Below are 13,617 nucleotides of genomic sequence, written 5' to 3'. Positions count from 1 at the left end.
GGAATTTGAAATGGTTAGTTGAATTATAAGTTGATATGAGTATTTGGAGGATTGAAGTTATAATTTTAAGTGTTTCAATTAGTTTTGACGTTTTAAAATGGGATTTAGAATTGAATAAGTACATAAAGAATTTTTATGAACTTTATTACTAAGTTGTGCCTATGTTAGTAGGATACTAATCTATGCTTTGAAATTGTATATGATGGATAATTAATGCTTGAGTAGATCGTGATAAAAAGTAAGTTCAAAGCGAATCAAAATCAAAGGAAAAAGTTCAAGAATAAAAGAATATCGATAGCATGATTTCTATTGAGGCATTATCAAGTGAGTGCATTTTACTTATGCTATTAAAGTATGTTATGAGGAAGACTTGCGATGAGTCAACCTCGAATGATTTGAAAAATAAATTATTTTAATTTGTTTTATTATATATTTCATATTATTTTGTTAAATAATTCTTTTGGATGATTTTGGGTATGAACTGTCCATTATACTATATACTGTTATGTGATACTTGATTTTGTTGATTTTGGAAAAGGACTTTGATAAGTGAAAGATATATGAAACGATGGAAATGTCCATTGTAAAAGCATTGAGAGTCATAGGTATAATTGACATGCCATAGAGTTAGAGTATTATATTTAGCACGAGTCTGACGTCTGTGTGACGGTGGTGCTAAAGTTCCGAAAATACATTTTATGGCATGCATACGAAAATGGTGCCTGTACGTAAGTGACGATGGTGCGATGTATTCTTTAATATTGGCACATAGATGTTGTATTCTACGGTACTTGTACATTATATGTGTATGCTCGTTTGACTCGCATACCTTACATTTTCATCTATGAAATGAATAAAGTCAAAAGCTTATTTGTAGTGATATGAAAATGAAATAGTCTATTCGATATGAAATGAAAGTAAAATTTTATTAAGAACTCTGATTTGACTTAAAACGTTTCATGAAGAATCTTCGAATCATAGACAACCTTTTATATGATGTTCTTATATTTTATACTTATGTGATATTTTGATAAATATGTCTTATTACTGTTATTATTTTATTTATTTATTTATTTATTATTAAAAGAACTTAATGCCTTACTAAGTGTAAGCTTAACATGTGATGATTTTTCACTCATAGAAAAAAGTAAGCATATGGAGTAAGGAGCTAAGTCAACATCAACTTTTTGAAGAATCAGATCTACTCCATGTCCAGTATGGCATCTTTTGAATATTGATAATAATAGTTGGCATGTATATTACATGGTTATGATACTTGGAACTCGAGATGTTTAAATCTGTTTTTAAATGGATGATACTATTTATGATTGATAGTTTGTTATTTATTATTTTAGTGAAAATGATTTTCAATGCTATTGAAATAAAATATTTTATGATTATTTTGATAATAATTGAATGATTTAAAAAAATAAAATTTTACAGGTTTTTGAAAAAAGACTAATTGGTAAGTATTATGTAACATTATGGACTCATATGCGGTAACATATACAAAAAATGGGTGTTACCGAACGACTTTAGTTTTATGACCATCTTTAGATTAATTTCTTGCTTTTCTGCTGTGAATCTTTGCATTAGGCTTGTGGTCTCTTTGGTTTGCCTTTTCGATCCTCGAACATTTAAATAAATCCATTGAGTCTTAATTCGATTGCGAGTTTATAATTAGTTAAGAAATTTTTGTCATGATAGTTTTAAATTTTGATGAAATGAAAGCAATAACACAAAAATGACATGAGCATATGCATATATCAAATTTCATACGAATATAATACATTATATACAACTATTATGATACATAGAGAGTTTCAGTAAACCATTCTATAAATAATCTAAAAATTTGTATCATACAGATTTGCATTCCTTAGTTCCAACAATCTACACCACCTCTTGTCAATGGAAGCTGCATTCCTTTTACCAATATCTGTCCCAACATATTTTATTTAATAAGTAATTATATGAAAAGCTTGTCTAATTGTAAAAAAAAAGGTACTTACAACGCAGGGTGGGTTCAGATTTCCGGCATGCTTCCGAGCAAATGTCCTACGACGGGAAAAATTCGTAGATTTATATACATAGTTTACTCGAATGCAAAACCGAATTCGCCCAAATCCGGATAATTAGATTACTTTTCAGTATATATACCTTGGTTGAGGTTGTTAACCGGATTGTGTCCTGTATCAGTGAATCCAAGTTGGCTTCATATCCTGGTTTCACATAGATAACCTGCATAATCACATATGATTGATATATTGAGTAGAGTTCTTAATGTATGAGTTATATTCATCACATTTACAGCGAGTCGGCGACTACGAAACGAAGAGATTAGAGTTCTGAGACTTACTGATGGATCATCTCCACCGATATCAGGCAATTGATGAGTTGCATCGTGGTCTTTATTCGAGGCCAGGATCCAAACGTTGAAGTTGGTATCAATCTGATGAAAGTTCATAGTTAGAAATGCTAAATTGCTAGCTTTTTTAAGGATGTCAATCATGAAAGGATACGGACAGAAACTCGAACTCAATTCAATTTTTTCATGCAATTTCCCCTAAAAGGTATCTACAATACCTGTCTGCAATATGGAGAAGAACAGATGCTACATTTCCTGGTAAAAGATGTAATAATCCTTCCTTCCACTGAAAGCCCAAAGCTGGCATGCTGCAATATATATTGTTCATTTAAACATACATGTTAAGCAATTAGCCTCAAGTACACCCACTATAGGCAACTGACCTTTTGGATGCAAAGATTGATAGAAACCTGAGCATCCCTTTGTGCATCATCTTCAATCAAGTCAACCAAGTTCAGGTCCTTAAGAGACACAAGGTAATCACAGCTCCATGTTCCATGCCATCTCCCGTCTGCTGTCGATATCGTGATAAGTCGGCGTCGATTAGTTCGACAGTTTTGCTTGTTAATACCCTGCAGCCAATTAAGGGTAACATAATGTAGTGAAATCTGAAGAAAAAGAGAAAAAAGGAAAAAAAATGTTGAATGAAGGGTGTGTACCAGGGATGAATAATCATGCCTTTTGGATGAACTTGCTTTAACTATAAAATTACTGAGATTGTGGGGTTGAAGTTTCTGGGTATTGAATTTAGACTGAAATGAGCTTGGAATTTGGTTGATGTTTGTTGCTGAGGATGATATTAAAGCGTTGGCTTCCGCCATTTTTGTTATGTAATCGATATGTCATATTGTCCCTACATATAGATATTTATTTTATTTTTATTACACTTTTTATCATATTTCTATTTTGGTCGCTCAACTGTAAAAAATTCAATTTTATCACTAAATTGTCTAATTTCACATGTTGTGGTCATTTAATCGTTAAGTGTTTAATGCCAACACCAAATGTTGCATTTTGAGAATTTTTGTTTATGAAATTAACCTAAAATTTTAACATTCTTCTTCCCTATGGTCAATATTCTTCTCCACCGTCATTTGACCGTAACTGGCCATCATTTGCGACGAAATTGATACTAAAACGTTTCTCTTTCTCATCTCTTTCTTCTTCTCATTTTCTTTTCCTCAAAATCACCTTGAAATCAACACAATTCTAATCAAAGTTTTGATCTTATCTAGGTTGGATTTGTAATCTTTAACATCTTATTTACATAGAATCAAGATATATTATTTTTCTTGTCCTTCTCGACCTTCTCAACATTCGAGTTTAGAGAAAATAGTCTAACGATAATGAATATATGGGATTCCGAAAATATGGAATTGAGAAGAAAGTTTCAAGAGTTTCCTTTTTACATAAAGTTACCGCAAAATTTAAATAACATTGAAAACTTGATAATTGCATAGCTAAAAGAGCGAAAAAAAAAAGTTCAGTGATAAAATTAAAATTTCGAAAGTTATGTGCCTAAATATATAGCCTCGGATTCAGAATTTAAAGCCAGTTGGGATTTAAGTTAGCTTGGGATTTGGGACTTCTGGGAGTATATACTTGGATTTGGGATAATGGTTTTGAGGTTTGGACCTTATGGTTTTGTTGACAAAAATAAATCTCTATAGTAATAAATTAATTTTATTTGATAATATTTAAATATTTATATAATTTTATTTGAATAAAAGGAAAGAAATTATTTACTTATCTTGAAGATGTATTTGTATTGGAGTTTCTATTCACTATTTTAGGTTTTATTTGTTTAATCATTTATTAATCAATTAATTTAAATTGATTACGATAAATTTAAATAAAGATTCCGTGTAGAGCAAGTTATCAGTTATTCAAAATTATACATTTTGCCAAGGTTACACTCAGTTAGGGCTGCATTATGAAAAGCCATATATACAAATAAATCATAGCAAAAAACATCGTTGGAAATTTATTCACATCTGAATTTTCTTTCTTTCCAAACACTCAAAGCTTATTAATTCAAAAGATGCAAACAAAATAAACAAATAAATATCGTTGAATCAATTCACAAAAGCACAATGTTTCCTGATTTCACCTTGGTTTCCAGTGAGGACACCAGCTCGACCCATCTTAACCATGGACTCAGCAAAATTGTTGGCGAAGGTGGAACCATGGGTGGAAGCTTGAAGGTGGAAGCTTGAAGGATAACATAAGCTTTAGTCTCAGGGTCATCGAGGAGGGCTGCATCGGATTGGAAAAACCCTATTCTTTTAGCCACGAGGGTGAAGTAGGCTTCGTCAAAGGTTTTAAAGTTTCCAGGGTACATCTCCACCAGTGTTCTGGTATCCCCCGGCTTGCATTTTTTCCTCAGTTTGACGATGTAGTTCGGATCCAGCGATGGGTCAGTGACACCTCTGCCGTTGAAGTTGTAGAGACGGTTGGTGAATCCATTGCAATGACATGTTCCAATGGTGTGCCCTCCTGTATGGATTTATCACCAAATTTAAGTATAAGATTAAATATTTGAGTTAAATATAGTAAATTACAACCAATACAATGTTAATATGACTAAATTAAAAAGACTAAAAATGATTGAATAGAAGAACAAAAAATAAATCTAAAATTTATGCATAGTATAGGGGCTAACAACAAAATTTTACCAACAGATTTAAATACTACCATTTATGTTAGAAATAGAATGTTAAAACTTAAACAATACAAACATTTAGAGTAACCAAATTAAAGTACAAAGACTTATACATAATTTTAACATAATACTATCACATTAGGAGGAGAAGAAAGACGAGGAATTGAAGAAGAATTGGGAATTGATGGTCAAGGGTTAGGGATTGAAGGAGCATAATTGGGGAATTGTATCAGTGGTGCACGTGAGGGGCATGGGGAAGGATTAAAACTCTCACTAGCCGAACCTGATGTTGTTGGATCAGCCCAGACAAGGAAGCCCAACATACTTGCAGAAGAATGATAGATTTTATTAGCAAGGACAACCACCTGGCAATTCATAGATTCTCAGTACCATTGTAAACAAATAAAACCAAGTACCTTGTAGAGAAGCGTTATGCAAATATTGAATGAAAAATCAATTCTCTCATATCTATCTCTTTCTCTCCTTGTTCCTTTTCTCTCTATTTTCTCGCAGGGCATAACAATTGGTATCCATGTCACTCCTGGCAATCAACGCCTGGGTATGCCAAAATGAAACCAAAAAATGCCAGAAAATCCTGATATATTTGCAATACGAAAACAGTTGGAAGACTTATCAACCTTGGTGAAACAATCCCAAGAAGAAACTAACCCTTCTAAATGATGGGAAAACCAGGAAACACATAATACCTCATTGAAATCCAGAATGGCCACAAATCAGGGTTATGTGGAGGAGCTTTTAAAGATTTTGACGGGCAGAAATGACGATCAGGACATATATTCTAGTGAACATGTACAAACTCCTAATACTTCTAAAACTACAAGGAAGAAACTTGTTATGGTCACTGTGATTAAAGACAAGTCCCGATTTTCTTATAAGCCTGATGAACCTGAGATTTTAGAAGCTAAACCTGATGATTTTCCAGCAAATAAGTACAATTTTAAGCCTGATAATAAAATGGGTGTAAACAATGCATTTAGACTCAATATGCTTGGCTTTGAGATGATTGGTCACTGTGATTAAAGACAAGTCCCGATTTTTATAAGCCTGATGAACCTGAGATTTTAGAAGCTAAACCTGATGATTTTCCAGCAAATAAGTACAATTTTAAGCCTGATAATAAAATGGGTGTAAACAATGCATTTAGACTCAATATGCTTGGCTTTGAGGATGATAAGGTTCCTTTCATACTTCGGGGTCTATGTGACATCAAATTAAGATTGAATTATCGTTCTTTGAGGGGGTCAATCCAAGGGGGGTAAATACAAAAGTGTCTTAAGTATTTTTCCCTCTGTAGTGTTCCTGAAGATCAGAGGGTAGAAGTAGTCATTAATGTATTTAACGAGTAAGGTAGAGATTTAGTTTGATGGCTACATTATGCAGAAACACCATATGATGTGGCATGAGTTTGAGGCAGATATATGTCACATGTTAGGTGATCAATCCTTTTTCTGATATAATGGAGGAATTTACAAAACTAGTGCAGAAATGCTCTATTGAGGATTACCAAGATCGATCTAAAGAGCTACAACCTCACATGCTCTTACAAAATCCTACCTTAGGTGAGAACTTCTTTTTTATCTTTTTTTTATCAGGGGCTCAAGGAAGACATTAATCATAGGGTTAAGGCTCTAGACCCTAAAACACTTTATGAAACATGCATGCAAGCTAAGCTGTATGAATTATCTATTGAGTTTGATAATAGAAGAATGTGACAACCTTTTAAAAACCCACCCTACCCAACCCCAACACCTTCCTCTAAACCAACCCCACTGCCATTACCTCACAAAAACACATTAATACCACCTCCAAAATAGAATCTCATGGACTATAGAAGGCAGAATAACTATGTTTTAAATGTGGTGAGAAATATTTTCCAGGTCATCAGTGTAATCCAAGACATCTGAACATGATTATTGAGGAAAAGACTACTACTCCTTTAGAAGTTTTCCCTAGTGATTCAGACCAACATGTAATATAAGAAGAGGAAAACCTAGAGATATCTATGAATGCTATTACTAGTTGCATTAGCCATAATACATTGAGAATCCAAGGATTTATTCATGGCAGGATATTGAATATTTTGATTGATTGTGGCAGTACCCACAATTTTTTAACTCCACAATGGGTTGATGATGGTATTCAAGTAACTACACCATATCCATTTGGCCATTACAGTAGCTAATGGGCAGTAGCTATTCAGCTCAGCTAGATGCAACAAAGTTGAATGACAGATGTAGGGCCACTCTATTTTACATGATTTTTGACTGCTTAAATTGGGTGGAAGTGACATGGTCCTAGAGGTTGACTGGATGAAATTGTTTAGTCCAATCTTGATGGACTTCAACAATATGTCATTGATTTTTGTACACCAAGGAGAACATAATGTTATTCAGGGACAACAACCTTCTACAACATTACAACAGATCTCAAGGGCCACCTTATTGAAAATGACAACTTTAGATTTAGCTATTTTGGGTCACATTGTTATGATGAGTATGAAAGAGACCTATTCCTACTAAAATCCAACCCCTATTAGAGAAATACAATGTCATTTTTATTGAACATGAAGGCCTACCACCTAAAAGAATTCATGATCATGTCATAACACTCAAACATGATTCTATACCTGTTAATTTAAGACCCTACAGATTTGCTCATAATCAGAAGGCTGAGGTAGAAAAACAGATTACTAGCATGCTCTCTTCCTCTATTATACAACCTAATAAGAGCCCATTTGCCTCTCCATGTCTCCTTATTAAGAAGAAGGGTGGTACTTGGAGATTTTGTGTAGACTACATGCAGTTAAATAGTTTGGCAATGAAAGATAAATTTCCTATTCCCGTGGTAGAGGATTTATTGGATGAATTGAATGGGGCATTTTACTTTTTTCGATATTGATCTGAGATCATATTACTAGAAAATCAGAATTAAAGTATAGGACATTTACAAGACATCATTCATGACACATCAATACCATTATGAATTCAATATAATGCCTTTCGGCCTTACCAATGCTCATGCTACATTTCAGGCACTCATGAATAATTTGTTTAGTTCTTTCCTTAGAAAATTTGTATTGGTGTTCTTTGATGAAAACGTGGTGTACATCAACACTATAAATGACGACATTAATCATTTGTAAAGGGTTTTTAGAGGTTCTGCAAGCGAACCAATTATTTGCCAAGTTATCCAAATGTTTCCTTGGACAAACTTGGGTGGAGTATTGATAAGACGCATATTAGCCATATATTCTATGATATTTTCCTCATATTTGAGTAACTAAAATTGCTTAAATCATGGATTTTGATTATATTTCGTATTTTGAGGATTAGGTTGAAGATTTGGATTAAACAAGTTCAAAATCCAATGAATAGCATGATCTTCACGAAATCCTCAAATTAAGGAGGAAATATCGGAATTCAAGGGCAAGAACAGAAGAGGTTAAGGCGTGGGCACGACTTATTCATCCTGAGTTATATTAGAAGAAGTCTACAGCTAAGGCGTAGGAACTCCTCACCAGTTCGTATAACCCTAAATTAGGGTTATAAATTTACAAAGGAAAACCAGTTTAATGACATCTGAAAGACTCTATTGAATCATTCTTATCTTTAGAGAATGATGAGGGTATTCAAAATCCCTATTTTGGTGGGATTCACTTTTGAGAAACTTTCTTATCTAGAATAGGGAAATCCTTATAAAAGGGGAGTTAGGGTTTTCATAGTTTGACAGGTTTTTCTCTAGGATTATTTACAGATGTCATCTTTATTTTCTTTTGGTGTTCTTTTAATTATGAGTAGCTAAATACTTTTTTTCTAACTGAAGGATAATTGAAGTTTTGGTTCTTCAAGGATTGTGAGATTTAAATAATTTTCATTGTTCTTTTACTTCTTTGCTATTTATATATCTTCTGTTTTTATTAAGAATTATTATCTTGATTGATTGTGCAAAGAGCCCATTGTTCAATTATCAGGTTGATAAATTGTCATTTAGAACTTTAAATCCGTAATTGTTTAAACGTTCTAACCACATAGTTGATTTTTGATTATGTTATGAAGGTATATAATCTAGTCTAAATGAATCGAGCTTGTGTATTTGTTGGCTAGAATTGGTGGTCTCACTAGTGGTTAATGTTGTTGGTGTATTAAATCTTAAGTTCTTGTCTTTTTTTCAATTTCAAACCCATTTTCATTAAAATTTGTTTTCAATCCCATTGTGGATTCAATCCCTGACCTTGCTCGACCTTGCTTATCGCTACTACATTTTATATTTCTAAAAGCAAGTATTATTATTATTTGTTGGATTCAACTCCCATAAAGTATTTAGGCCATATCATCTCAACTGTAGGAGTGGCTACTGATCCTAACAAGGTGGTGGCAGTGAATAATTGATATGTGCTTAAACCCTAAAGTCTCTACCTGGGGTTTTAGGTTTAACTGGTTACTAAAGAAGGTTTATAAAAAAAATATGGAACCATCAATAGACCATTGACACAAATGCTAAAGAAAGACTATTTTAAATGGAATCTTGAAGCTTTTACTGCCTTTGAGGAACTTAAACAAGTTATGTGTTCTGTCTCTGTCTTGGCATTGCCAGATTTTTCTAAGTGTTTTAATTTAGAAACAGATGCTAGTTATGGAGGAGTAGGTGTTGTACTTTCTCAATATGAGAGGCATATTGCCTATCTTAACAAGGCTTTAAGCCCTAGAAACTCTGCCCTTTCCATATATGAACGATAATTTATTACTATCTTATTAGCAGTCTCTAAGTGGAGACTTTATTTAGAAGGAAAATCTTTTTATATTAAGACATATCATGAACCCTTGAAGTATCTCTTGGAGCAAAAATTAACTACCACAATACAAAAAAAAGGTTAATCAAATTGTTGGGGCTAGACTACACTATTCAGTACATAAAAAGAAAATCTAATGTGGTTGCAGATGCCTTATCAAGGTAGTGGGAAGTTCAAGCTCAATATCATCTTATGGGAGTTACTTTACTAATACCCAGCTAAGTTTAGGAGGAAGATGAGAGTTATAAGGAAGACAAACTAGCTACTGAATGGATTTCAATCCTGGCTATCAGTCCCACTGCTGACACTAAATGGAATTCAAAAGGTATCCTCATATACAATGATAGGGTTTATATTGGTACTAATGGTAGTCTTAGACTACCAATCCTTCAAACCTACATGATTCCCCACATGGAGGTCATTCTGGAGCCCAGGCTACCTATCACAGGATTTAATCTTATTTTTATTGGTCTAGACTTAAGGCTATGATGGCTACTTATGTGAAGTCCTATGCAATTTGTCAGCAAACTAAAGTTGAAAATATAGCAAAGTCTGGCTTGTTACAACCCCTGTCTATTCCTAACCAAGCCTGGGAGATCATTACAATGAATTTTATAGAATGACTGCCTACATCACTAAAGAAGAACTGTATCACGGTCGTGGTGGACAAATTCACTAAATATAGTCATTTTTGGCATTGTCCCACCCTTATTATGCCGCTGATATAGCTAAATTATACTTAGATAATGTCTATAAACTACACGGTTAGCCTAAAATGGCCATTTTATATAGGGACAAAACATTTACTAGTGTCTTTTGGATGGAACTGATGAAACAATTGGAAACTAAAATGCTGTTTAGTACTGCTTACCACCTAGAAATAGATAGGCAAACAGAACGGGTCAATCAATGCTTAGAGCAATATCTCAAGGGACTTTGTTTTTTTCAACCTAAATAATGGGCTAAATGGTTGCCTCATGCCGAATGGTGGTACAATACCACCTACCACACCGCCCTACAACTCACTCCCTTCCAGGCTCTAAATGGCTATAAACCCCCAACTATGGTATGACACATAGACTCTCAAGTACAAATTATTAGTGAAATAATGAATAACAGAGAAGAAATTTAACAACTAGTTAAACATCAATTGAAACAGACTAGCAATCGAATAAAGTAGTAAGTAGACAAGAATAAATCGTAATGAGTATTCGAAGTTGTGGACGAGGTTTACCTCAAATTGCAACCTTACAAGCAAACTTCCCTCACTTTACGTAAAAACCTGAAATTGCCAGCCAAGTATTATGGTCCATACAAGATTTTAGAGAAAATTGGGGAAGTTACCTATCGTCTAGACTTACCTATAACATCGTGTTTGCACCAGTGTTCCATGTTAGCCTCATGAAAAAACGTATTGTGAATCCTCGACATCTGCAACTGATCCTCCTACAATAGATGAAGATGGTCATTTCAAAATAAAACCCTCTAAGATATTGGGCAGACGTATTATTAATCGTGCTAACAAAACAGTGACTCAACTTTTAGTACATTGGGCGAATCTGGATGAGACGCATGATACTTGGGAGGATTTCTCCATTCTCAAAGGCCAATTTCCCTCATTTGATCCTTTGGGACAATGATCGTCTCAAGGGGCGGGTATTGTCACAGTAGAAGAAGAAGAAAGACGAGGAATCGAAGAGGAATTGAGAATTGATGGTCAAGGGTTAGGGATTGAAGGAGTAGAATTGGGGAATTGTATCAGTGGTGCATGTGAGAGGCACGGGGAAGGATTAAAACTCTCACCAACTGAACTTGATGATGTTTGATCAGCCCAGACAAGAAAGCCCAACGTACCTGCAGAAGAATGGTAGAATTTGTTAGCAAGGACAACCACCTGGTAATTCATAGATTCTCAGTACCATTGTAAACAAATAAAACTGAGTAAACGTTATGCAAATATTGAATGAAAAATCAATTCTCTCGTATCTCTTTCTTTCTCTCCTTGTTCTTTTTCTCTCTATTTTCTCACATTGCATAACAAATACACTATAATAAAATTTTACCTAGTAAAACTTTTAAAAGAAATATACAATTAAATCAATGGAAGAAGGTACCGTAAGTTTTAAGAGTGCCATTTTATCTTCGATAATGATTAGTTTTTATGTATATCTTAATAAATTTTGCAAATACTGGTCATGTATCAGAACTTTTATTTATTTGTTTGAATAATACATGGTCAAGTATTTTTTTTAAAATATAGTTTTTTTTTACATTTTCTATTTAAGAGATGAGGGGAAGTTTTACTCCTAATAAGTATTACATCTACAACTTAAAGGAGAGATGTATCAACTAAGAGTGTTTAATCATCTGCTTTAGATATTGTTGACCTTTAAAATATAATTTAAGAATACTATTTAAAAATTTGATTAATTAAAATTGATATTTTAATGATTATTTGTCCCATTAAAAAGATTTTTTATATACAAGAGTCTAAAATATAATTAGTAGATGTAAGGTTAAAACATGATAGAAATTTGTTGCAATCGAAAATGTTAATAAGAATATAAAATTTTAGGTTTGATAGGATAACACTTTAGGTTTATCCAAAAATATTACTTTCTCCATAAAATCTTCAATTGCAACTGAAAATATTATACATTTGTATAATGTTTTATGTTGTAAACCTTAAAATCACCGCAATGAAAATGTTATAAATTTATATAATTTTTTAAGTTAAAAATCGCCGTAAACTAACCTTAAATTAGTTATCGCAAAGCAGAACCACCTGAAAATATACCTGATAGAACCGCAAGATCTTTCATGTTTAGACCTTTAGCTGCAAACATTTGTCTTAGTTGTGTTATGTTGTCAAATGGAGCCGGCAACTCTGCAAAGACCTGATTCAAGATTGAAACTCTTCCGTCTCTTCGTCCGAGAGGAACTTCCCAATATGGTCCATGTATCTTTTAAAACCAAATTAAACAATTATTAATTTTGATACAATTCATAGCGATACAGTACAATCAATGAGGTGTAGTTTCTACCATTGAAACAGAATCTCGAGCTACTAAGACAACGATATCAGCACAGGAAACCACACCGGGACATTCTTCTTCGACTTCGGCTTTAGCAGCATCGATCACATTAAACCCTCGTAAACTCAGGTTGGGGATTGCATCTCTCTCGGCTACGTTAGTCTTTGTCGAATTTAGAAGTACTGAACCATCACACCCCCGCAAATTATGATCAACAAAATGCGTTAACACTCAAGATTTTCTCCTATTCATTACTTATATAAAACTCTCGATACTTTTCAACGACTTACTCTAACGAAGCAATCGTGGAAATGCAACCTGAGCAACGGAGCGACGAGAGTCGGAACTCGAGAAATGACTCGATAGGTTGCTTTCCGGATAATCGACTCGGCATTAGGGCAGGTCTTATGGTAATACCCGAGTCTCAAGCCCTGTGCATTGCTAAGGTTGGAGACCATGAGAATAAGAAGCAGCTGAAGAAATAGAAATGAGAGAACTTTTGGCTTGTAGCCATTTTTGTTTTAAGGATTATTATTGAAGTTTGAGAAATGACAGCTGAAGTTTAATACTATGTTGTGATTCATTTGTTGATGCAGTTAAATTTTTTTCAAACTTTTTATAATTGAATATTTTCTCATTTTAATAAAATTATCCGCGCTTTGCATTAAAAACATTTATTTTACTATTTATATAAGTATGATTGAACCATGTTGGAGTGGAAGGGCTTATGCCCCAACTTTTA

The 13,617-nt window shown here is 33.5% G+C and overlaps 1 protein-coding gene and 1 pseudogene across 1 annotated transcript; both read right to left on the bottom strand.

Annotated features, from left to right (window-relative positions):
- Window positions 1–1,745: 1,745 nt before the first annotated feature.
- On the bottom strand, window positions 1,746–3,207 carry LOC120169612 (large ribosomal RNA subunit accumulation protein YCED homolog 2, chloroplastic-like). The gene is made up of 7 exons (XM_039177727.1): window positions 3,028–3,207; window positions 2,752–2,940; window positions 2,587–2,676; window positions 2,360–2,452; window positions 2,161–2,241; window positions 2,013–2,058; window positions 1,746–1,939 (listed from the first exon to the last, which is right to left on the bottom strand). Exons 1-7 carry the CDS (start codon window positions 3,187–3,189, stop codon window positions 1,848–1,850), a joined length of 753 nt encoding a protein of 250 aa, XP_039033658.1. The 5' UTR covers window positions 3,190–3,207; the 3' UTR covers window positions 1,746–1,847.
- A 1,232-nt stretch (window positions 3,208–4,439) lies between these two features.
- Window positions 4,440–13,398, bottom strand: LOC120166881 (annotated as a pseudogene).
- Window positions 13,399–13,617: the final 219 nt, after the last annotated feature.

Source organism: Hibiscus syriacus, unplaced genomic scaffold (genome assembly GCF_006381635.1).
Source record: "Hibiscus syriacus cultivar Baekdansim isolate YM2019G1 unplaced genomic scaffold, ASM638163v2 tig00003041_pilon, whole genome shotgun sequence".
NCBI lineage: Eukaryota > Viridiplantae > Streptophyta > Magnoliopsida > Malvales > Malvaceae > Hibiscus > Hibiscus syriacus.
This window is presented reverse-complemented; position numbering and strand designations above follow the sequence as displayed.